This window comes from Narcine bancroftii, chromosome 7 (assembly GCF_036971445.1).
Source record: "Narcine bancroftii isolate sNarBan1 chromosome 7, sNarBan1.hap1, whole genome shotgun sequence".
Classification (NCBI taxonomy): domain Eukaryota; kingdom Metazoa; phylum Chordata; class Chondrichthyes; order Torpediniformes; family Narcinidae; genus Narcine; species Narcine bancroftii.
The window spans coordinates 166,292,029-166,318,510 of NC_091475.1; the positions used below are offsets into that span (position 1 = coordinate 166,292,029).

Sequence of the window (26,482 nt, forward strand, 5' to 3'; positions counted from 1 at the left end):
TTCATATTTATCCTGAAAAACATGTTACTGAAGCTGCATTGCCTTTAAATATCACTTTATTTTCATACAACGTGCTTCTAATATTGTCATTTAATGAATACCAACTTTTCAATACAATTTGGAAGATTACTTGTGTTTTTATTTTATGCTTTGGTGAATAAAGTTGGTTTTCACTAAATAAAAACAACTTTGTACACATTCTTCAGATTTTGCTCCCATTTTTTTTTAAAACAGAAAAACCAACACATAGACACAAATGTTCACATATATCCTCAGAAACATGCCTGGGCCCCCATTCCCTGACCACCCTGGTACCTTCATTGACAGTATTATCGGTATATTAGCAATAGTACAGGTACAACCGTCTCACAATCTTTTCGTCCAAAAGCACTCGTAATTGAGAGAAATAAAGGTGGTGATTTATGGACACATTTTCTGGTGGAACCTCTTAATGTGCATTTGATTTTCTCCAGTTTAATAAATAAACTGATATCCTTAATCCATTATGTAATAGGACCCTTATCAGACTTCAAGAGTAACTGATTAGATGCTTGGCTAATAGGGATGCAGATGTTACCACGTCCTTCTGCAGGGAATTTAGGGAATTGTCAGAAAGGCCAAATATTGCTGCACACAGGCAAGGTTGCAAATTGACTTTAAATATTTTGGATGGTGTGTTGAAGACTCTGTTCCAGAACACTGATTTTGGGACACTGATGAAATGTGTGTCTCAGGTGGCAAGGCGAGCCATTATACCTGTTGCATTTGTCCTCTATTAGCTAATTAGTTGACAGGTTGGATTTAGAAAAGTGAACCATGTGCAGCACCTTTAACTGACTAATTCCAAAGGGAGCACAGGAGGTGGTAGAACAAATTCTCTCGAGGCTCTTCCAACGATTTCTCAATTTCCATTTCCAATTCTTGCTGCCATTCTGTCTTTATTTTAGAAAGTGAATGACTTTTAGTTGACAATAAAAAAGTTATAATTTTTTGAAATTGTCCCTCTCACTCCTGGATTAGCTGATCCTCAATCTCCCCAGAGTTGTTTGGCAGGTTTGGGAAAGACTTCAAAATAAAATGTTCAATCTGAAAATAGCAAAATAAGATATTTTGGTAAGCCAGGTAAGCCATTTGTGTGTGACAGAGAGGCGAAGCTGCTAAACACTCTGGCCACACAAAGATCTTTTTTTTTATTTTTATTTTTCACACTATGAACCATACTAACCAAAATACACACAAACATTTCCCTCTTGAATATACACAGTGTCATTTTCTCCCCTTTTTCCTCCCCACCCACTCAACGTTCAACCTATATGATACATTAAACCCATTAAACAATGTCATCACACAATGAAAATAAACAAGAAATTTGTGTCTTCTACTTTTAAACACTGGGTCAATTCATTTCGTCGTCTTCTTCTGTCATTTTAGGCGGTGGAGGTCCGCGGTAGGACTTCTCTGTTGTGTTCCATGTACGGTTCCCAAATTTGTTCGACTACTGTGATGTTATGTCTTAAATTATATGTTATTTTTTTCACAAAGATCTTGAAGACATTTGATACCTTTAGTTTGCCATGTTTTAAAAAAAAAGGATCAGTGACTGAAGGTGACTAAGTGATTGTTATTTAAGGGATCCAGAACTGATGTCGCCGTCCACTTAAACTGACGTATAATTTGGTACCAAATTTTTACCGTATTGAGCACCGATATTGAGCTGGATTGTCTGTGTGGTTAGTGGTAATTCTCAGAACATTTTCCAGTCTTTTGATATTCATCTCTAAAGAAAGCAATACTGCACATAGACCTCCAGATTACTACATGAAGAACTCTGTGTGATGTGTGGAGTTTCTCCAGCATTTTGTGTAACTAAAATCACAGTGTTTGGAGCCTTTCTTGTTTAAGACCATTGTACTCCAGACAAAGTCTCACCAAGCACAGTCTTCCTATTTTGGAATCCCGTTCCTCCAATAATAAATAACATTATATTAGCTTTTCAAATTGATTGCTATATGCGTACACCAATCTTTCATACATTACTCACGCATACAGCAAAGTCTTTCTGCAACTTCACCTCTTGTCATTTGGATATTATATTGAAACCACAATGCTGGAGAAACTCAGCTGGTAAAACAATGTACTTTATATAGCAAAAATAAAGACACATAACCAATGTTTCAGGCTTGAGCCTTTCATCAAAGAATAAGCAAAAGGTAGGCCGTCGCCCCAACAAAATGGTGGAGGGGAGGGGCAAGGAAAAGACCACAGTCCCACTGGCAGGATGTAATAGGTAGATAAGTGAGGGAGGGCACACCAACAAACAAGGGGAGAGGGAAGGCTCTGTGAATGGACAGGGAATAGGGTGGAGAGCTGGAGTAAAGAAGACAGAGGGATAAGGAAGAGAGGGAGAAATGGGAGTAGGCTAGCAGAAACCAGAGAAGTTGATGTTAATGCCATTGGGTTGGAGAGTGCCCAGATGGAAAATAAGGTGTTGCTCCTCCAATTTATGGGTGGCCTTGGTTTGACAGTAAATGAGACCATGGATAGATGCGTCAGCATGGGAGTGGGGCACAAAATTGAAATAGATGGCCACTGGGAGATTCCTGTCATTGACATGGACAGAGTGAAGGTGCTCAGTGAAGTGGTCTGCACCCAGTCTCTCTGATGTAGAGAAGGCCATCTTAGAGACCAAAACTGCACTGTACTCCAAATATGGCTTCACCAATGTCTTACACAACTTTTTCTATGTTGAACAATTTTCCAAAATGTTTCACCTTACACATGTCTTCATTAAATTCCCTCTGCCATTTTACAGGCCATTTTTCCAGCTGGTCCAGATCCCTCTGGAAGCCTTGAAAGCCTTCCTCGCTGTCCAGAACAATTCCAATCTTTGTGTCATCTGCAAACTTGCTGATCCAATTTACCACGTTATCATTCATAAGACCATAAGATATAGGAGCAGAGGTAGGCCATTCAGCCCACTGAGTCTGCTCTACCATTCTATCATAAGCTGATCAATTTTCCCACTCAGGATCTTCAAGATTCCATTATTGTCATGTAATGGAAACTTAATACTATACAAAAATTGCCTTTTGTCTGCTATAAGGCAGACAGATTCACTATCAGCAGAAACTGCTTGGGGCCTCTTACAGTCGGAGAAAGAGAAGCAAAAGAGAGTCCCCTCAGAGTCATCAAGTGTCTGTTGATTCGCTTCCAGTGCTCCTGCAGCCTGCGCAGCCACACTGACTCCAGCCCAAATTATCGGCAACCTGAGCTCCAAATCCGAACCTCCAACACAATTAGGAACCTCCAGCGCTCTCGATACCCTCTCGCATCTCTGTCTCGCCAGTCTCCAGCAGCCTGCAGCCTGGCAAGAGTCCTTTGACTACAGTCTCCAGCAGCCCGCAGCCTGTGTGGGTTTCTTGCCTTGTGTCACCAACAGCCCACCACTTCCTCAACCATAGAGCCCCTCAATGGTCTGCCACTGTGGTTACTGTGCCACAGATCATCTCCTCTGCTTCTCTTCAAATGGAGGGTGAGGGTGTTGCTGTCTCCCTGTTTTCTAGTTCCCTGTGCCAGTCATCTGCTTCCCTGGAGTCTGCAATCCCTTGTGGCTTCTCCCATCTTCTCCATAACTTTTGATATCCTAACTTTTCAAATACCTATCAATCTCTGCCTGAAATACACTCAATGATTGGACCTCCACAAATGCTTGCGACAGCAAATTCCAAAGGTTCACCATTCTCTGGGTAAAAACATTCCTCTGCATCTCTGTTTTAAATGGGCTCCTCTCAATCCTGAAATTGAACCCTCTTGTCCAAGACTTCCCTACTATGGGGAACAACTTTGCCACATCTACTCTGTCCAAGCCTTTCAACATTTGAAATGCTTCCACAAGGTTCCCTCCTCATTCTTCTGAACTCCAATGAGTACATAGAACAATACAGCAAGCAGAGTACAGGCCCTTTGGCCCTCGAGGTTGTGCTCACCCATATATCCCTTCTTATAAAAAAAGAACTGAACCCACCCTACCCCATAACCCTCTATTTGTCTTTCATCCATGTGTCTGTATGAGTCTCTTAAATACTCCAAATTTTTCCGCCTCCACCACCATCCCCGTAAAAGGCATTTCAGGCTCCCTCAACTCTATATGTAAAAAAAACACCCCTGATGTCTCTCCTAAACTTCCCTTTCTTAACTTTGTATATATGGCTTCTGGTGTTTGCTGATCTTGTTGGCTGTCCACCCTATTGCAGTGAACTGGAATTCACTGGTAGTGTGTTGTGCTGATGCCTGGCCCGTCTTCCATCGCTGCCCCCAACTGCTCACATATATAACCCTGGTTTCTCGCCTAAACCCAGAACCCTTCTGAAGACTACTGTGAAACCCTACCTATAGATAAAAGCTAATAAAAGTGTTTGTTCTCCCTCCAGTCGTGAGAGCTTTTATTTGTCCTATAATTTTATTAGCTTATTCCCTAACAATGGAAGCGCTGCTCAAGCCAGATACGCTGCTGATAGACCCTCTGTCCCCCAACATGGCTGAGGTCTTCACGAACTGGCTAGACTGCTTCCAGGCCTACCTGAACGTGAGCAGAGATGTCTTCCATATCGATGAACTCAGGAGGTCTGCACTCATTTCAAGGGTAGGAACAAAATGGTATACAGTCATTAGGGACTGCACTACATACGACGTTGCTATCGAAGCATTGAAGGTTCGGTACCTAAAGTCACAGAACGAGGTCCTAGTGAGGCACTGCCTCGCTCTATGTCACCAGTGGCCGGGGAGACTATCGATGACTACCTGCTGGATCTGTGGACACTTGCCAAGAAGTGCAGGTACGAAGTGGTTACAGAACGCATTCGTGTGGAAGAACAGATCTGGGTCACTCTACTCGAGGTGGGAAAGAAGGAACTGGCTAGTCACGTTGAGCTGGCTAAATCGTTAGAACAGGCCAAGCTCGAGAACAATGACCTCGAAGCCAGTGAGCTCTTTCACCCAGGTGAGCCCTTCCAAGGACGGGCTGCTCCCGCTACCCCAGCCCTGATGGCTACCACTTCGCATGCTAGGGAGTGATTTTTATGCGGCAAGAGCCAGCACCCCCGATCTCATTGCCTGACTAAAGACTCGGTGTGTTCCAGCTATGGCAAGTAAGGAAAGGCATTGGGCAAGGATTTGTCGCACAAGGGAAGGCCGGGGAAGTCCACGGCCTGCACCTTTTCCTGGATCTGATTCCAGCCCAATGCTGTCTGCCCCAAATTCACCCAAACCCACTTGCTACACTACACGTCAACGGAAGGTGGCAGTGAGGAAACGGCGCGAAAAGGCTCAGCAGCCATCTTGCTGGGACCCAAATTCAAACTCTCTGCCATCATAGTCGGAGGAGGAAGGAAGATGACCATCTTGCCGTACCACGAGATCGATGCCATCTTACCCATGCAGAGCAACCCAGGATGCTGGGGACCACTCAAGTGAGGAGTATGGAGTCTCTGGGGTCCTAGCCTTGATGGTCCTAGATCAGGACAGAATTCACCAGCTCAGCAACTCCATAGTAACTGTGAAGGTAAACGGACATTCAACATGGGCTCTACTGAAAGTTTCATACTCACAGACTGTGCAAAAATACAACCTGAAGATGTATCCTTCCAATTACCGCATATTCCTTGCAAGACATTGTATGGAACATCTGTCATCTGAAGGGGGTAATTCATTAAATTTTGCTTGTATCTACTTGATGAATTGTGCTCCTGTGTTGATGGGCCTGGACTTACTGTGTCACCTTAAAAGCGTGACTTTGGAGTATTCTGTTCCCCTCCCCCCTGTAACGGTTCAGAATGGAGGAACCCTAAAATCAGAACTCACATGCAGCCTCTCCACACTGAATATTGATCCCCCACCCTCTCTTCCCGAATCTGTTCTCCGACTGCAAACCCATTGTTACCAAGAGCAGGAGGTACAGCAGAGCAGACCGAGATTTTATAAAGTCTAAGATACAACTTCTGCTCGACGAAGGTATCATCAAACCTAGCACCAGCCCATGGAGAGTGCAAGTGGTAGTGGTAAAAGGGGAAAACAAGTCCAGGCTAGTAATTGACTATGGCCAAACTACTAATCGGTAAACACCCCTGGACGCATACCCCCTCCCTCGAATTTTGGATATGGTGAATGATATTGCACAGTATCGGGTCTATTCGACCATCGACCTGCAAGCTGCCTATCACCAGCTGCCAATCCATTACGAGGACCGTCCATAAACGGCATTTGAGGCTAATGATCATCTCTATCAATTCCAGAGGGTCCCTTTCAGTATCAATAACAGGGTTTCTATCTTCCAGAGGCAGATGGACAGAATGGTGGATGAGTATGGGTTGAAGGCTACCTTCCCCATCCTTGATAATGTGTGGCCACACCTTAGAAGACCATGACGCCAAAATCCAGAGATTTCTCCATGCGGCAAAAGCCCAGAATCTCACTTATAACTCTGACAAGTGTGTGTTCAGGACTAAATGTCTGGCTATCCGTGGCTACATGGTGGAGAATGACATAATTGGCTCCGATCCAAATAGAATGAGCCCCATTATAGCTCCCCATCTCCAGGATCTCAAAGGCTTTGAGGAGATGCCTGGGGATTTTCTCATATTACGCCTAGTGTCAATATGCTGATAAGGTTCACCCTCTCTTAAAAGCCACTGATTTCCCCCTCTCAGCTGAAGCCCAAACAGGTTTTAACTACCTCCAGAACCACATTGCGAAAGCCGCCATGGACCCAGTGGACGATAATGCATCTTTCCAAGTGGAAAGCGACGCTTTGGACGTAGCCCTGGCCACTACCCTCAACCAGGCAGGCAGGCCAGTTGCACTTTTTTTCTTCGGACATTGCAAGACCACGAACTCCAAAACCCATTTGTGGAAAAGGAGGGTCAAGCCATTGTAGAAGCCATAAGGCACTGGAAACACTACCTGGCTGGTAGGAGATTTATGCTCCTCACTGGCCAGTGCTCGGTCGCATTCGTTTTTATATCAAGAAGGCCAAAATCAAAAATGACAAGATTGCTAGGTAGAGGATCAAGCTCTCCACCCACAATTATGACATTGCATATCAGCCAGGAGCCCTTAATGACCCTCCAGGTGCCTTATCCAGAGGAAGCTGTGCCTCTGCACACACCGGCCAATTGCAGTCTCTGCATAATGAGCTTTGCCATCCATGGATCACCCGCATGGCTCATTTTGTCAAGGCATGTAATTGGCCCTACTCCATGGAGGATGTCGGGAAATGACCAGGTTTTGCCAGGTCTGCGCGGAGTGTAAGCCGCACTTCTACTGCCCCATAAAGGTGCACCTGATCAAGTCATCCATGCCCTTCGAACGGCTCAGAGTTGATTTTAAGGGACCTCTCCCCTCCATGAATGGGAACACCCTCTTCCTCTCTGTCATTGATGAGTACTCCCACTTTCCATTCACCATTCCATGTCCAGACATGTCCACTTCATCAGTCATAAAGGCCCTAGACACCATTTTCACCGTTCGGGTATCCTAGGTATAGTCATAGCAACCGGGGCTCATCTTTTATGAGGGACATCACATCCAGCAGGACTATTAGCTACAACCCCCGGGGGAATGGGCAGGTTGAAAAGGAGAATGCCACAGTCTGGAAGGCTGTTAAACTGCCCCTGAAGTCAAAAAACCTTCCAGACTCACGCTAGCAAGTTCTCCCTAAGGCGTTCCATTCCATCTCGTCGCTACTATGTACCACGACCAACACGACTCCTCATGAGCTGCTATTCACTTTCAAAACAAGGTTGGCATCGGGAACTACACTCGCAACCTGGCTCACCAATCCTGGACCAGTCCTTCTCAGGAAGCTTGTGAGGAGAAGCAAGACCGACCCCACTGGTGGAAAGGGTGAAACTGCTCCATGCCAATCCCATGTATGCCTATGTGGAGTACCTGGATGGCAGGGAGGACACCGTCTCCATCAGGGACGTGGCACCCACTGGAACAAAGGGTCCATTGCCTCAGGTGCCCTGTGAGCCACGGAGCTCATTCTCGCCACCCCCAGTCAGGGTCTCGGGGGATCCAGTTCAGGAGGAAAGTGCATCCCCCTCCAACTTTGAGCTGGAGAATCAGCCCACCTCTCCTCCCTCACAAGAGGACCAGGAGACCCAAGGAGTCTAAGGCCCCCTGGTGCTAGGGTGCTCCACCAGGATTTCCAGACCCCCAGACCACTTAAATCTGTAAATTTGTCAATAACTGTATATTTTTCAACCTTTTTTTCTGAACCCATGTTCTCTGTCTTCATTCACAGGGCCTAAATTCTACAGGAAGGGGTGAATGCAGTGAACTGGGATTCACTGGTAGTGTGTTGTGCTGATGGCTGGCCCTGCCTCCAATCTCCGATCCCATCTGCTCACATGTAAACCCAGAACCCTCCTGAAGACTATTGTGAGTCCCTACCCTTAGTTATAAGCTAATAAAAGCTTTTGTTCTCCCTCCACTTGTGAGAGCTTTTATTCACACTACACCAATCTATCCTTCTCATAATCTTGGAGACCTCTATCAGATCTCCCTCATCCTTCTACGCTCCAAAGTGAAAAGTCCCAGCTCTGCTAACCTTGCCTCATAAGAGTTGCTTCCCAATCGAGGCAACATCCTGGTAAATCTTCTCTGCATCATCGCTATAGCTTCCACATCCTTCCTATAATAAGGTGGCAAGAACTGAACACAATGCTCAAAGTGTGGTCTTACCAAAGATTTGTAGAGTTATAACACGACCTCTCTACTGAATTCAATCCCCCTATTAATGAAGCCTAGCATCCCATAGGCCTTCTTAAATATCCAATCAACCTGTGCAGCAATCTTGAGAGATCTATGGATTTGCGCCCCAAGGTCCCTCTGCTCATCCACACTCTTAAGTAACCCTGTACTCAGCTTTCTGGTTAGTCCTTCCAAAATGCATCACTTCACATTTATCTGGATTGAAATTCATCTGCCATTTTTCTGCCTAACTCTGCATCCTGACTATATCATCTTATAACCTTTGACAACCTTCAGCTCCATCCACAACTCCTCCAACCTTTGTGTCATCAGCAAACTTACTGACCCATCCATCTGCCTCTTCATCCAGGTACTTTATTAAAAAAATCACAAGGAGCAGGGGTCCCAGAACAGATCCATGCAGCACTCCACTAGTCACCGACCTCCAGGGAGAATACTTTCCTTCCACTACTGCTCTCTGCTTTCTTCCTTCAAGCCGATTTTTTATCCGCAGCCGATGTTCCACTGATCCTGTGTCCCATGACTTTCTGGATGAGTCTCTGGTGGGGAACCTTGTCAAATACTGCATTAAAATCCATGTAGACTGCATCTACCGCCCTACCTCAATCAATATTTATTTGTTACTGCCTCAAAAAACTCAATTAGACACAACCTTCCCTTCACAAAGCTATGCTGACTATCCGTGAGTAGACTGTACTTCTCCAAATGTTCATAGATCCTATCCTTAAGAATCCTCTCCATTAGTTTACACATCACTGGCATATGACTCACTGGTCTATAATTCCCAGGATTCTCCCTATTACTTTTTTTAAACAAGGGGACTACATTTGCCATTCTCCAATCCTCTGGCACACTGCTGAAGTACAGTCCAAAAGCCATCAAACGTTTTTCATAATCTAATCCCATTATTCCAGGAATTATTCTTTTCAGTCTTCTCTGTATCCTCTCCAATGCCAGCACATCCTTCCTTAAATGAAGAGCCAAAAACTGTACCCATACTCAAGTGAGACCTCACCAATGCCTTGTAAAATGTCAACATCACATTCCTGCCTGTAGATATGAATGTCAACATTGTATTTGCCTTCTTCACCACCAATTCAACCTGGATGTTAACTTTTAGGGAATCCTGCACAAAGAATCAAAGTCCCTTTGCACCTCTGAATTTAGAATTAAATCCCCATTCAAATAATAGTCTGACCTTTCATTCCTTCTACCAAAGTGCATGACCGTACACTTGCCAGCATTCTATTTAATTTGCTTCTTTTTTTCCCCCATTCTCCTAATCTGTCTACTTCTCTCTGCAGCCTCTCAATTTCCTTCTCACTACCTGCATCTCCACCAATCTTTATATCATCTGCAAACTTAGCGACAAAACTATTTATTCCATATTCCAAATCGTGAATGTAAAACGTAAAAAGAAGTGGTTCCAACATCGACCCTGCGGTACACCGCTGATAACAACAATAGGATCATTTTATTTCCACTCTGTTTCTTGACAATGCTCTATCCATGCAAGTATCTTTTCTGTAATTCCATAGGCTCTCATTTTGTGAATCAGCATCATGTCTGGCACCTTGTCAAAGACCTTTTGAAAATCCAAATATATAACATCCACTGCATGTTCTTTGTCTAGCCTGCTTGTGGATTCCTCAAAAAATTGCAGTAGGTTTGTCAGACAAGATTTTCCATTAAGTAAACTATGCTGACGTTGGCCTAACTTGTCATGCACCTCCAGGAACTCCATAATCTCATCCTTGACAATCGATCCTAACAACTTCTCAACCACTGATGTTGGACTAACAATCTAGAATTTCCTTTCTGCTGCCTCCCTACCGTTTTAAATTGTGGCGGGTCCCTTACAATTTTCCAGTCCACCAGAATCTATTGATTCTTGGAACATCATTACTAGTGCTTCCACAGTCTCCATAGCCTCTTCTTTCAGAGTCCGAGAATGCATCCCATCTGGACTTATCTACCCTTAGACCTTTCAGCTTCCTAAACACCTTCTCTCTTGTGATCAGGACTGCACTCCCCTCTCTTCCATTTTCAGTCCGAACCTGGGTTTCCCAATCTACTTGCATGTTAAAATCAGCCATAACATTGCCCTCCTGACATGCATTTTCTGTTTGCTGTTGTGATTTGTTGTTTGGAGATCTGTATATAATGGCCAACAGTCCTTTTCTTTTGCGATTTCTTAACTCAATCCATAGTGGTTCTACTGATCCTATGTCACCTCTTTTTAATGAGTTTATGTTTTTCCATATCAACAGAGCCACACCACCCCCTCTGCTTACCTGCCGATCCATTTGATACACTGTGTATCCTTGGACATTCATCTCCCAATGACATCCATCCTTTAGCCATGACTTCATGATGCCCACAACATCATATCTGCCAATCTGTAGCTGTAGCATAAGATCATTCACTTTATTTTTTATGCTGTGTGTAATTAAGTACAAAACGTTAAGCCCTGTATCTGTCACCTTTTCGACTTTGTGTCCTTGTTGTGTTGCAACTCATCCCCAAGGCTGCAATTTTTGCCTTATCTGCTTGTCCTTTCCACACAGAACTCCCTACTAGCTGTCTCTACTTGTTCGCTAATCGCCTCCACTTTGGTTCTCACCTCGCTGCCAATATAGTTTACACATCCCCCCAACAGCATTCGTAAACCTCCCTGCCATGATATTGGTTCCACTTCAGCTCAGGAGTAATCTGTCCCATTTATACAGGTCACCAGTTCCCCAGAAAAGTTTCCAATCATCAAAGAACTTGAAACCTGGAATATTCTTATCAGCCACTCAAATCTGTGCTCCCTTACTGTTCTGACCTTGCCCAGCTCGTGGCACCAGAAATAATCCAGGGATTACCACCTTGGAGGTCCTGGTCTTCAGCTTCTTTCCTAACTCTCTAAATTTACGTTGCAGTACTTCTACCTCACTCCTGCCTATGTACCATTATGTTCTATGACCTTTGGCTGCTGCCCCTCCCCCTTAAGAATATTCTGCATCCACTCAAAGACATCCTGGACCTGAGCAGCTGGGAGGCAACACACTATTGTGGAGTTTCTTTTGCAGCTGCAGAATCTCCTATCTGTTCCGCTGACTACTGAGTCTCCTCTGAGTATCGCTCTGCCTAACTTCACCCTTCCCTTCTGAGGGTCAGAGTCAACCAGAGTGCTATTGGTCTGGCCGTTGCCTTGTGTGGAAGGACAGGCAGATAAGGCAGAATTGCAGGCATGGGGATGAGTTGCAATACAATAACGTCACAGAGTTTAAAAAGTGACAAATACAGGACTTAAGGTTTTGTATTTAAATGCACACAGCTTAAGAAATAAAGTCAATGACCTTGTAGTACAGCTACAGATAGATCATTTCCCCCACCCCCTCCCTTCACCAGCATCTAAAGGGGTATTCTTGTTGTTGAGGGGATTCACCACAGGGGTGTTGTGCACTGGCTGTCTATCCCTCTTACCTCTCCCAACAGTCACCCAGTGACTCTTCAGTGTGACTGTCTCCTTATAGCTTCTGTCTCTCACACCCCCCTGCCTTCTGAATGATCCAAAGCACATCCAGCTCAAGCTCCCCAGCACGGTCTGCAAGGAGCTGCAGCCCGGATGCAACTCTTGCAGTGATACTTCTGCTGTCCCAGATTTCCCCACATCATACAATTGGAGCATTCCATTGCCTTAGCTTCCATTTCTACTATCTATCTGGGTTACTATGAAAAGATCTTACCTATTGCACATCCTCAGGCTCTTCTCAGTGAAGACTCTTGAGCCAAAGCCACTAACTCCCCACTCCTACACTAGGCCACTCACACACTGGTTCCTCTGCTTGTGCCTCCCTTCTTTTTATTTGCTACTGGCTCCATCTGTAGCACAGACTCCCACTAATCACCATTCTGCTTGCCTTTTAAACTCTCATGAAACAAAGCACAGCTCCATATCAGTGATATTGATCACAAAAAAACAATGGACCCAGCACTGATCCCTAAGGCACACCACTAATCACTGTCCTCCAGATCGAGAAGCAAGTATCGACTGCTACTCTCTGGCCTCTCCCTTAAAGCCAATGTCAAATCCAGTTTACTACCTCACCATGAATACCAAGTGACTGAACCTTCTTGACTAACATTCTATGTGTGGCCTTGTCCATGTAAACAAAGCCCACAGCCTTTCCTTCTTCTGCTTTCCTGATAATCTCCTCATAAAACTCCATCAGTACCGGAGTGCCAAAGGGCTGGGTTCTTATTCCCCTGCTCTAGTCACTTTACACCTACGACTGAGTGGTTCAGTACGACAATAACATCATCTACAAATTTGCCGACATCACCACAGTAGTGGGTTGTATAAAGAAAGATAATTAGTTGGCATACAGGAGGGAGATGGAAAACTTGGCTGAATGGTGCACCAATGACAGCCTTGCACTCAATGCCACCAAAACCAAGGAGCTGATTGTTGACTTCAGGAAGGGAAAACCAGAGGTGTATAATCCAGTGACAAATCATTATTAAGGGATCAGAGGTGGAGAGGTGGAGAGGGTGATTCTCTACCTCAGAGAATCTTTCCTGGACTCAACACACTGATGGCATCATGAAGAAAGCACATCAGTGCCTCTACTTTCTCAGGAGTTTGCGGAGGTTCGGTACGACAGCTGAAACACTGGAAAATTTCTACAGATGTGTGGTGGAAAGTGTGCTGACCAGCTGCTGGAATGTTCTGGTTCTCATGACCTGGTATGATGACACCCATACCCACAACTGTAAAACCCTCCAAAAGGTAGTAGATACAGCTCAAAACATCACAGCCAAAACCCTCCCCAACAGTGACAACATCTACAGGGAATGCTGCCATCAGAGAGCAGCAGCAGTCATCAAGGATCCATACCACCCAGCACACCCACTATTCTCGCTGCTGCCATCAAGAGGTATAGGTGTTACAAGACTCGCACCACCAGATTCAGAACACAGCTGCTACCCCTCCACCATCAGGCTCCTCAACAATAAACTCAATCAGAGACTCATTTAAGGACTCTTTGTTTACATGTATATGCTGCACAGTTTTTTGTTTGCACTATCAATAAAAATCTCAGGGTTGTATGCACTCTGACAGTAAATCTGAAATCTGCATGGTAGCTAAGATGTGGTGGCTTTGAATAGGGTGCAGAAGAGGTTCATCAGAATGTTGCCTCCATTAGACAGCATTGGTTATTGGAAGAGGTTTTGTCAAACTTAGTTTGTTTTCTTTGGAGTGTCAGACACTGAGGGGTGACCTGATCAATCTTCATAGAGTCTGAAAACTCTATAAGATTGGTTAAACATGATCTACCCGGTACTTGAGACACTACCTGGCTGGTAGGAGATTTATGCTCCTCACTGACCAGTGCTCGGTCCCATTCATTTTTATAATAACACGAGGGGAAAAATCAAAAATGACAAGATTGCTAGGTGGAGGATCGAGCTCTCCACCTACAATTATGACAGTTGACTATCCCTAATCTGTCTCTATCTATCCATCCAAATAGTCAAACATCCAATCTCTGAGAATACCTTCCAATAATGTACCTACCACTGACATCAGCCTCACCGGCCTATAATTTGCTGGGTTTCTTTTTGGAGCTTTTTTTAAACAAAGGAACAACATAAGCTATCCTCCAATCCTCTGGCACCTCACCTGTAGCTAAGGACATTTAAAACATATCTGCTAGGGCTCCTGCAAATTCTATACCAATCTTCCCTTAAGGTTCAAAGGAATACTTTGTCAGGCCTGGGGAGTTATTCTCCCCACCCCCACTCCCCACCCCCACTCCCCACTTATTTGCAAGCACCTCCTCCTCTGTAATCTGAATAGGTTCCATGATCTCACTGCTTGTTTGCCTCACTCTGTGCCAGTTTCATGAGTAAATACAGATGCAAAAAAAATCTCTTCTACTCCATACATACATAGCCGACCATTGTGATCTTTAAGAGGTCTCATTTTGTCTCTTACTATCCTTTTGCTCTTAATTTACCTGAAGAAGCCCTGAGGATTTTCCTCAGTGTCTGCCAAAGTAACTTCATGTTTTCTTTTAACTATCTTGAATTCCTTCTCAAGTTTTTTTCTTGCATATTTTATACATTTCAAGTACTTCATTTATTCCTTGATGCCTATACCTACTATATGCCTCTTTCTTCTTAACTTGATCCCCAATATTCCTCAAAATCCAAGGTTCCTTCTGCAAGTTAACTTTGCCTTTAATCCTAACTGAAAATTACAATCTGTACTCTCAAAATGTTGCCTTTGAAGGGCTTCCACTTGCCTCACATATCCTTGCCAGAAAACAACTTATCCCAATCCATATTTTCTAAATCCTTTCTCATTTTCTCAAAATTGGCCATTCGGCAATTTAGAATTTTAACCCAAGGACCTTCTCCATAATTATCTTGAAACTAATGACAATATGATCACTGGACCCAAAGTGTTCCCCTACACATTGAGGGTGACATGATTAGTGTAGTGGTTACAGCACCAGCGATCGAGACTTGGGTTCGAATCCCATGCTGTCTGTAAGGAGTTTGTACGTTCTCCTCATATCTGCGTGGGTTTCCTCCAAGTGCTTTGGTTTCCTCACACCCTTCAAAATGTACCAGGGGTTGTAGGTCAATTTGGTGGCACATGCTTGTGGGCCAAAAGGGCCTGTTTCTGTGCTGTATGTCTAAATTTAAAATAAAATAAAAAATAAAAGAAACATAATTCTATCAGCTATACTATCTTGTTCCCCAAAATGAGATCTAGTCTTGCACTCTCTCTTGTTTGTACCTCAATTGAGAAAACTTTACTGAACACATCTGATAAACTCAAAGCCATCTGGCCCTTTTACAGTATGGGACTCCCAGTCAATATGTGGAAAGTCAAAATCATTTACTATCACAACTTTATGTTTCCTGCAGCTGTCTGCTGTCTCTCTACTGATTTGTTCCTCCAATTCTTGATGACTATTGGGTAGTCTATTATACGCCATTAATGTGGTCATACCTTTCCCATTCCTCAGCTCCACCCCATAGCCTCAATAGACAAGCCCTCTTATCTGTCCTGTCTGAGTACAGCTGTGACATTTTCCCTGATGAGCAATGCCACTCCTCCCCTTTCATCCTTCCCACTCTATTGTGTCTGAAATAATGGAGCCCCAGCACACTCAGCTGCCAGTCCTGCCCCTCCTGCAACCAAAACTCACTGATGTCCACAATATCCTAATTCCATGTGCTAATCCATGCATTAAATTTGTCTGCCTTTCCTACAGTACTTCATGCATTGAAATAGATGCACCTTTAGAACATTATTTCCACCACACAGAGCCCTGCCTTTATATTGCAGTCTTAAGATGATCTTTTTCCTTCTCCATTCTATGGTTCCCATTCCCTATTATTTTTCATGTTTTCTAAATGCTCTAGTATAACTCTTTAATAGTTATTTATTTGTTAGATCTTTTCTAAATGAATGACAAGGTTTAAAAAAAACCATAAATTAGTTCAAATTACAATTTTCTTCCCAATTCTTGTTCTGAGTATACCAGCAGTTGTGGTTCCATGGCATTATAAAATCTCCTGCTAACTTCCCTTTAAATCATGAATGCCAGCCACTGATTGAAGAAAATGAATCAGATAAGCTTGATTTTGTCTTTTGAATTTTTCAGTGAATGCATATGCTTTCTGGCATACCACAGCTGATTGAGGTAAATTACAGGGCTCATACATGGGTTGGAACAGCCCTGTGATTTAGCACAGACTCGACCTAATAATAAGCATTAATTAATAATGCACCTTTCAAAAATTGCATGGATAACCAAACCAGACAAGCAGTACATTCCACACTATCTCTCTCATACCAATTAGTCATCATTCTTAGATACATGTTATTCTTTTTAACATGAAACATCATTTTTAATTACATTTTTAAAGTTGTTGAGGTTTCTGCAGATGTAATTGATAAAGCATTTCCAGATGCTGTGATCACCATGTTTATAATTTCCAACTGACCAAATTCCATTTTAAATGGTGCCTTATGCCAGTTAATTGAGGGTTATTAATGTTTAATTTAACAGAAAAGTTGGTCAAGTTTTGATACAATGTTGAGTGTCAGAAATGGAATGTTACTGGATCTTGGTGCTTGTTCCCTTTTGTTTCTTAAAACTTCCTCGTCTTTAAGAAAGAGTCAAAGTCCCAGATGATTATGTTTTCTCCAAAGAAATCTGAAAGGTCAGAGGATCATTTCATTAAAGCCCCTTCGCTCTGTTCTCTGCAACAGCAAGGATTTCCAAGTGGCCAGCCACTTCAATTCAACTTCTCTATCCCACATGTCTTCATGTACTGCTAGGTTGAGGCCACACTTAAATTGGAGTAACAATGCTTTGAATTTCATCTTGGTTGTCTGCAACCAGATGGTATCAACATCAACCTCCAATTTCTGATAACCCTCTCCTACCATTCTCCTTTTTTCCTTCCCTACCTCACTTTCTCTCATTCCTCTGACTCCATCCCTTCTCTTTTCCGTCTGTCACCTAAAGCCTACCTTCTTCTGAATCCTTTTTCCTTCTTCCTATCAAAGTACATCTTTCTAAAACCTCTGCTGCCTGCCCTATCATCTCTGCTCCTTTAATTTCTTCCTCTTCTCACCTATCACTATAAGCCTGTGGTCCTCCTTCCAGACCCCCTCCTTCTTATTCTGGCTTTTGCCAAATCTTGGCAACCCTAAAAAGGGGCCCAAGCCTGAAACATTACTTTCTATGGATGTTGTGTGACCGGCTGATTTCCCCCTGCACTTTGCATATTGTTCCAGTTCTCCAGCATCTACAGATTTCTTGCATCACTGCTAAATCCAAAAGCTTTTTTTTGTAGAAACATATATTTAGGATGTTCAAATCTTAAATTCATAGATTATTGGTATGATAGGGATTAAACCATATGAGGATAATTGAGCAAAGAGGCCCTGAAGCACACAATCAGTCATGATCTCACAGAACATGAAGCTTCCCAGAGGAGCATAATGGCCTTCTCCTGCTTCTATCATCTTAAAGCTGCAATTCTTAATAAGTTAAGGTCATGCTCTGATCTGTGCTTGTATTTCAGAGTACTTAGTCTGCGGTTTAATCCGCAGTCATTTAAAACAACTAATGTATGTTATGAGTTCTACTTGTGTTATGCTTCTTTTTCATTCTCTGTCTGGAAGAATATGAAGTGGATTGGATGAGGTTAGGGTGGAGCTTCCCCATGATGCCTTGGAGTTTTTATGAGTCCGCTGATGTCAACAAAATTTGCATGTGAATAAAAGCCACTTGGTTGTGCAGTGGCTGTACAGTGGAACTGGTAGAATAGGCAAGGACTTTGACCATGACAAGCAAAAGAAGCAGAGAAACTTTCATTTTTAAATTTAATGGCATACTGTACTTAAGCATTAAAGGTTCCAAATTATAACCCTTAAAGTCATTACCAGGGTCTAGTCTCATTGGATTGAAAATATCACACCTACTTTCAAGAGAAGTCATGACAAGCTGACAACTTATAATTACAAACATCATTGTGACCTGCTTGTTTCAGAAGAGTTAAGTCTGCTGAACTGATTTTGATTATGAGTGAGTAACATTCCAAGTGTACATTGCAAAATACTTAAACATTAAGGATACCTTTGATAAAATCTCACATGAAAGACTGCTACAAAAGTTGAAGGCAGAGGAGTCCCATATAAATCGTGGCAATGACAAAAAACTTCCAGAGGAAGCCATTGGTCTCATTCGAGGGAATAGTAATGTGAGTACTGGTGGAAAACATCAGAGGTTAGCTGGTATTTAACTGGCATTGAGCTATTCTACAAAACTGACAATTTGGAAATGTAAACTATTTGCTCATTTTTTTATCTAATACGTAATTAGAATGGGAAGGAGGTTAGTTCTCAAGTTAAGCAGTATGGCAAAAACTCTTTGATAATATTTGCTATCAGAAACAGAAGTTGACAAGTGTGAGTTTCGACACCTTAAGATCATAAAACCATAGGACATAATCAGAAATAGGCTATTCAGCCCATCGAATCTGCCCACCACTTAATCATGACCTGATCCATTTCCCCGCTTAGCCCCACTGCCAGCCTTTGCCTCATAACATTTGATGACCTGACTAATTCAAGAACCTAACAATCTCTGCCTTAAATATACCCAATGATCTGGCCTCTGCAACTGCCTGAGGCAACAAATTCCACAGATTTTACACCCACTGGCTGAAGAAATTCCTCCGCATTTCTGTTCTAAGTGGACCCTCTTCAATCTTGAAGTTGGGCCCTCTTGCCCGAGACTCTCCCACCAAGGAAAACAATTTTTCTACATTTACTCTGTCCATGCCTTTCAACATTTGAAATATTTCAATGAGATCCACTCCCATTCTCCACAATTCCAACAAATACAGGCCAAGAGCTGTCAAATGCTCCTCATATGATAACCTTTTAATTCCCAGAATCATTCTTGTAAACCCCCTCTGAACTCTCTCTAACATCAGCACATTCTTTCTTCAATGAGGAGCCCAAAACTGCTCACAATTCTCCATGAAGTCTTACCAGTGCCTTGTAAAAGCTCAACATCACACCACTGCTCTTATATTCAATCCCTCTTGAAATAAATGCCAGCATTGCATTTTCCTTCTTCACCACCAACTCAACCTGCAGGGTATCCTGCATTTAGGAATTTTTAATTTTCCCACATTTAGAAAATAATCTGCCCGTTTATTTCTTCTACCAAAGTGCATGACCGTACAAGAAACATACACTTTTTTCTTTATTTGTATACTTTTTGGTTTGACCATGTAGAAATTACAGCACTTTTTATACATAGTTCCCCCATTTCAGGGCACCATAATGTTTTGGACATAGCAATGGTGTATACCATATATTAAAGTAGTCACATTGAGTTAAGTACTTTGTGGCATACATATCCCTTGCATGCAATGACTGCTTGAAGTCTGTGATTCATAGATATCACCAGGTGCTGAGTATCTTCTCTGGTGATGCTCTGCCAGGCCTCTACTGCAGCCATCTTCAGCTCCTGCTTGTTTCAGGGGCTTGTCCCCTTAAGTTTTTTCTTCAGCCTATGGAAGGCATATTTAATTGGATTTAGATAAGGTGAATGACTTGGCCATTCAAGATTTTTTCAGTTTTTAGCTTTGAAAAACTCCTTTGTTGCTTTAGCAATACATATGGAATCATTGTCTTGCTGTAGGATGAAGCATCGTCCAATGGGTTTGGAGGCATTTACTCAAACTTGAGTAGATGTTTCTATACACCTCAGGATTCATTTTGCTACTGCCTTCAGCAGGTACATCATCAATGAATATGTGCACTAGTACCTATGGCAGTCATGCACCCCCACCACAATGTTTCACAGATGAGAATTTGTATGTATGCTTAGGATCTTGGACAGTTCCTTTACGCCTCCACACTTTGTTCTAATCATCACTCTGATATTGGTTAATTTTGGTCTTATCTGTCTATAAGACCTTTTTCCAGAATTCTACAGGCTCTTTGAAATACTTCTTGGCAAACTGTAATCTTGCCATCCTGTTTCTGTATCTAATTAGTGGTTTGTATCTTGCAGTGTAACCTCTGATTTTCTGTTCATAATGTCATTGACACATCCACACCTGCCTCCTGGAGAGTGTTTCTGATCTGTCAAACAGGCATTGGGGGATTTTTATTCATTATGATGAGAATTCTTCTGTCATCAACAGTGGAGTTCTTCCTTGCGGTTACTGAGCTCACCATTGTGGTATTTCTTCTTAATGATGATTCCAACAGTTGATTTTGGTAATCCTCAGGTTTGGGTGATGTCTCTTGCTTTTTATTCATGTTTTTCTGCCTCATAGCATCTTATTTGACTTTCACTGGCACAACTCTGGTCCTTGTGTTGAGAAATGGCAGCTCCAGACTCAAAAGGTGATCTAAAATTTAGAAGCAAGCCAAGTTCTCTAATACCTGAACCAATGAAGCAATTAAACATGCATGAGTACTTACCTGTGAAACCAAATGTCCCAAACATTGTAGTGCCCTGAAATGGGGGAACTATGTATAAAAAGTGCTGTAATTTCTACATGTTCAAACCAAAATGTATAGAAATAACCCTGAATAATATCTGAAATGTGGACTTTAATAACATGTGAATTGTTTGATTACAAATTTTAAATTATGGAGCACAGGGGCAAATAAAGAAAAAAAAGTGTCTTTGTCCCAAACATTATGGAGGGCACTTTAATTCTAAATTACAGCCATAGATCAGTAGAGGATATATTTTAGGACATACTGTTGAAGCTGTACGAAACTGCCTATAATGAATTAGAGTACTGTGTTAAAGTCAAGGAGGTGCCATTAAATATCTAAGTCATGAAAGCCTTGTGAAGGCTGTAAGGATGCTTCCTTGTCATATGAGACACCTTCAAAGATATATTTGATTATTATTTCAAAGTGAACCATGATTGCAGGGGGAAAAAAAAAATAGGATTGAACCAGTAAAAGCTAAATTCTAATCTGGTGTCAAAGAATGTACCTGCACATGGAAAGTGATTTCAAAGTGAATAATGTAAACACACCCTTTGGAACCATTGAGCAAATTGTTAGATACAATGAAAAATGATTTAAGCCTAATGGAAGGGTTTGTAAGAACCAAGTGCTTTCCAGTTATCTATATGAAGAACCAACACTGATCAGTCATGATCTTATGTAGAGCAGAGGTGGCATGAGGAGGTAAGAGGTCCACTTTTTAAAGTTTATCTTAACAAAACATGATCAATAAAATACACATATATTGTGGATCGTAATGATTAAAAAAAATATGATGGTGCTGCCAGAGCTGCTGGTACATAATCGGGGAGAGGGGAGCAGAGACATAGCACTCCTTCACATGGTCTGACTGCAATGCTGAAGCCTCCATACATGCTTTAAATGGCCTGTTAAAGGAGCTAATGGTGCTTTTATTTAAAATCTTGCAACCATGGGGTCTGTGCTCAAGAAGGCAGCGTCTGCACTGGCATGGCCTCAAGGGGTTGCAGACTCTAGGTGAGAATTGGACCAAAGGCACCAGAAAATGGGGAGACCCATAGTAGTGTACCAGCAAGAGGCTGAAGGACCCACGCAGGTTGTGAACTCTTAGCAACTTGCAGTCAAAGGACCCACACAGACTGTGGGCTGCTGGAGACTAGCTCATGGGAACCAGGAATCGGAACTGGGATTCGAGAGGGTGCTGAGGGCAAGACAGACTCCCAAAGGGCCTCAGGAGCTAAGAACTCATGTCTGGAGATCAGGTTGCCAAAGGATAGGACAGGGGTCCAAGAACGCTGAAGGTGAATCCACAGACACTCAGAGGCTCTCCTTTCCTTCTCTTTCATTTACTGTAAGGGGCGCCAGGCAATACTAATAGTGACTCTTTGTCTACCTTACGACAGTCCAAAGGAAATTGTGTGTAATATTACATTTTTTAAAATTACTTGACAATAAAAGAATCTTGAAACCTTGAAACAATAAGGAGACTGAGGCAATTGGTGCAGCTCACAGATCTGCAACCTCACACAGCCAGAGCCACCATATCCCAACCTCTGGCTCTGTCTGTATAGTCCTGTGATGGCATGGATTTTCTCAGAGTGCTCCAGTTTCCTCCCACATTCCAAAGATGAGTGGGTTGGGAAATCGCCCAGTTTATAATTTGGTGAAAGAATTTAGAGAGATTTGAAGAAAATTACGAGAAAATTTTGAAAATGCATTTAATGTAGAATCAGTATAAAATGGATGGTTGATGGCTAATGCCAAGTGGCCTGCTTCTCTGCTGTATCCATCTATGATTCTAAAATATTGTATCAATGGTTGCACAGTGTGGTGATTATCTGTGTCAGTGAAGAAAAGACAGTTAAAGACAGAAGCTCAGAAGGTGACATTGCTGTGTGTAGATTCTGAAGGAGGAGAAAGAATAGCCTTACAGATTTGGTCAAAGGAGACAAACTGATGAAAAATGACACAACTCAGCATATCAAGGGATGTACATAGGACAAAGGGGACATAGAGGCTTCGATGGCTCAGTGGTGAGAGCACTGGTCCTGAAAACCAGGGGTCACAAGTTTATTCCTCACTGGGGCTTCATTTCTGTAAGGGGTGCTGAACAAAGTGGTAGACAAAGTTTCATGTATGTTACATTTTAAAGGTCATGTTACATGACAACCTTTACCTTTAATGGACAATGGCGGTTGCCATTAATTGTTTATGAATTTGACCAGAGTTATATTGATATTGTGATCAGAAAAAAAATGATGATGCAATTTCAGTAAGGGTATTTGAGAAAAATGGCCAAAGAACAGAAAATATTCAAGAAAGAGACAAAATGTATTCAGTGGATGGCCCTGGGGATACAATTAAAGATGGATGAAATTGAGAAAATAATGTTAAGTAGAATAATATATGGAAGGCAATGTTAATAATTCGGTGCTGAACATTTTTAAAATTTGGATGTAGGTGGAACTGTCATAATTTATTGTTCGTCCCTAATTTCCCCTGTACTGAGGGTGTATTTAAGAGTGGGCCCAGACTCATATTAAAGGCCAGACTAGTAAATTACCTTCTCTAAATGATATTAGTGAGCCAGATGGATTTTTATGACATTGAGACATCTTCATCATTACCACTACTCAGACCAGCTATAAATGTAGGTGTATATAATCATAGAAATTTAAATTCTCCAGTTGCCATATTAAGATTCAAACTCTTGTCTTATTATCAATAGTCATGACCTCTGGATAATGATTGTGTAAATTTACCATTGTGCCTGCCACATTCACATGGGAAGAGGATCTAAGGTGCAAAAAAAACTGGGCTCACAGAAAAGTTCAGCTGATGTAGATGGATAAACCCCCAGTGATAGATGATCAAAACTGGCGCAGTTGGAAGCATAGGAGAAGTAGCAATTATTTTTTTTGTGTGTTACAGCATGGTAACAGGCCCTTCCGGGCCACGATCCCGTACCATCGAAATACACTAATTAATCTACAAACCCTATGTGTTTTGAAGATGGGAGGAAGCAGGAAACACACACAGACATGGGGCAAATGTACAAACTCCTTACAGACAGCACAGGATTTGAACCCGGGTCACTGGCACAATAATAGCAGTTCCCTAACCACTAATGCTAACCATCTCACCCTATTAGAGAATAACAGAAAGCAATGATTAGCAGAGATATCTGCACAGATAGGACTCGATCCCAGTCTTGTGCAAAGTTATGAGAATGTAAAGGGCGATCAAGACAAAAGGAAAATAAGTCATTGAAATATCCTTGCTTTCAAAGCCATTTTGGTTGAGAAATAACACAATGTGATCCTGCCAAAGTTTATGCTGGTTGACTAGAATGAACACGTCATCTGTGCTCACGTTGAAAGCCTACTTTCAAAAAGAGCAAAGATGGAGTTTGTCGTAATGGCAAAGGGTGAGTAATTTCCAAGAACTACTAGCACATCAAAACCAGAGAAAGAACATTTTTTCAGATCCACAGGGGAAGGATTTTGATTTTGGTTCAACTGTAAATGCAGGAGAATTGGTGGTGGGCGATTGAGGGTGAGGGTGGATGGGAAATAGTCAGCAAAAAATCAATTTGTAATTAAAACTTTGGGGCTAATAGGATACCAGAGATGTGCTTATTAGTAAGGATTGTAAAATTTATGAAGGGAAATATTACTGAAAAGAGGTCAAAACATTTACAGAAAACAAGAGGATTAGGTGAATGGAAAATTGCCCATAAGGTCCCTCTTACCTAAACCTCTATAGGGTCACCCCTCTGTTTTTTGTAGAGACCCAGCCTATCTAATCTCTCCCTGTAACTCAAGACCGCTAATCTTCGTGACATCTTGGTGAATCTCCTCTGCAGCCTTTCCAACCTTCCGATAACTAAGCAACCAGAACTGCGCACAGTCCTCCGTGTAATCTCACCACCACCTTGTGCAGCTATATCATGAGGTCCCCGTTTTTGCCCTCATTACCCTGCCCAATGAAAGCAAATGTGCCAAACACCTTCTTCATCACACTGTCCATCTGAGTTGCCACTTTCAGGGAACTATGCATCTGTGCAGTGCTGTTCAATTCGCCGTGTAAATCTTACCCTTATTTGACTTACGAAAGTACACCTCAATCTTGAAAGCCTTAAATTCCATTTTCCATTCCTTGGCTCATCTTCCCAACTGATCCAGATCCTGTTGTACACTTGGTCATGCTTCCCCTCTGTCCACCTCACCAGCACTTTTGGGCGTCATCTGCAAATTTAGTAATTATGCCAACTCCAATGCCATCGATAACAAACAATAGTGGATCCAACACCAACCCCTGAAGCCGCAGGCCTCCAATCAGTAAAGTCAGCCTCCACGAAAACCATCTTGAATCCAATTGGCCACCTCCCCTCGGATCCTAGTCTAACCTTCTATTCAGGGCCTCTATTAAAGCCCTTTCTCATCACCGTTTCAAGGATCTCTGAGCAAAGTGGTGAGACATGAACTCCCACTCACAGCCATGCGGACTCCTTTTTCTGAAAGTGTCACCATGCACTTTTTATGATTGCATGGACTTATAAACTACTCGCCTTGTTCCACAATGAATCATCGACACAGAAGTTATTCTTTAACTTACTGGTGTGTGAGATTCAGTATTGAATGTTGAACATCACCAAGTGAAGCAATCATATCGCAGGCAGCTCAAGGGTGTAAAAGTGGAACTTTTTCCTATTAGCAACGCGGGGTTCCGTTTGCAATCCCCTTTCTGCGTCGGCGTGCATGTCCACACCCCCTTTTTGCCTGTGGAAGTGATTACATTTCTCCACTGCCGCCACAAAGGTTCGTCGGCCAATTCGCACGGTTCCTCCCGCAGACCGGTCTGTCAGTGAATGATTGGCAGCTCGGAGGTGCGAGCGCGAGCTCTGGGTTGCCGGCAGCAGCATCGCCCTCGCTGGGGCCCCTCGGTCGCAGAGGCGACGGACGGCCGAGAGGGAGAAGAGAGGAGAGGACGCAGTCTGACAGTCACAGGGAATGTTTGCCGTTGCTGGAATGACCGGAAGGTAAAAAAAAAATCACAACGAGGCAAGAAAGTGCACTTTGCATTCTGCTTTCACGGTGCCTTGAGCTTGTCTTCATATTAATTTGTTTCGGCCAAGGCGGGCTCGGCGGGGGGGGGGGGCTGCAATTAGTGCTCTTGTAGTTTGTGTTCTGTTCAATGCATTAACCAAAACAATGGAAACGAGGCCAACCCCCCCCCCCCCAGCTCTTTTTCACGGTGATCGGAGGTTGATTTAGATTTCAGTCAAATCTGCTCCCCCCCCCTGACGTTTTTGAGGTGACTAAATGTGGACACGAGCGTCTTAGTCTGGAGCCACCACGCCCTGAAATGGCCAGATTAGTCATGTTAACTTCTTAAAAGAAGTTGCACTGCATCAAACTCTGCCCAACTGAGGCCTAAACCAGTGCTCCCCGCGAGTCCTGTATCGGGAACATTGGAGGGGCAGAGACGATTACTTTTTTTTGGCAAAACGAAACAATATTCCGGTGCAAATTTCAAATGGGAGGTCAGCTCCTCACGGGGTGCGGGAGCAGAATGGAAATGTCAACAGAAAGGGGGTGGGGGGAGTGGGGTGGGATGGGGTGGGGTGGGGGTGGGATGTGGAGGGGGGGGGGGGGGATGTCC

General features: G+C 42.9%; 1 protein-coding gene and 1 long non-coding RNA gene across 2 annotated transcripts in view; one reads left to right on the top strand and one right to left on the bottom strand.

Moving 5' to 3' along the window:
* On the bottom strand, positions 1-25,872 carry LOC138739335 (uncharacterized). Its single transcript, XR_011342181.1, has 3 exons — positions 25,436-25,872; positions 5,432-5,552; positions 1-1,086 (listed from the first exon to the last, which is right to left on the bottom strand). It is a non-coding gene; the product is annotated as an uncharacterized lncRNA (long non-coding RNA).
* The window catches only part of LOC138739333 (LIM and senescent cell antigen-like-containing domain protein 1), a 122,195-nt gene continuing 121,213 nt past the window's right edge, over positions 25,501-26,482 (top strand). Inside the window, exon 1 of the mRNA XM_069891149.1 lies at positions 25,501-25,859. Coding sequence (XP_069747250.1) covers positions 25,831-25,859 — 29 coding nt within the window. The 5' untranslated portion in view covers positions 25,501-25,830. The remainder of the gene's footprint in view (positions 25,860-26,482) is intronic.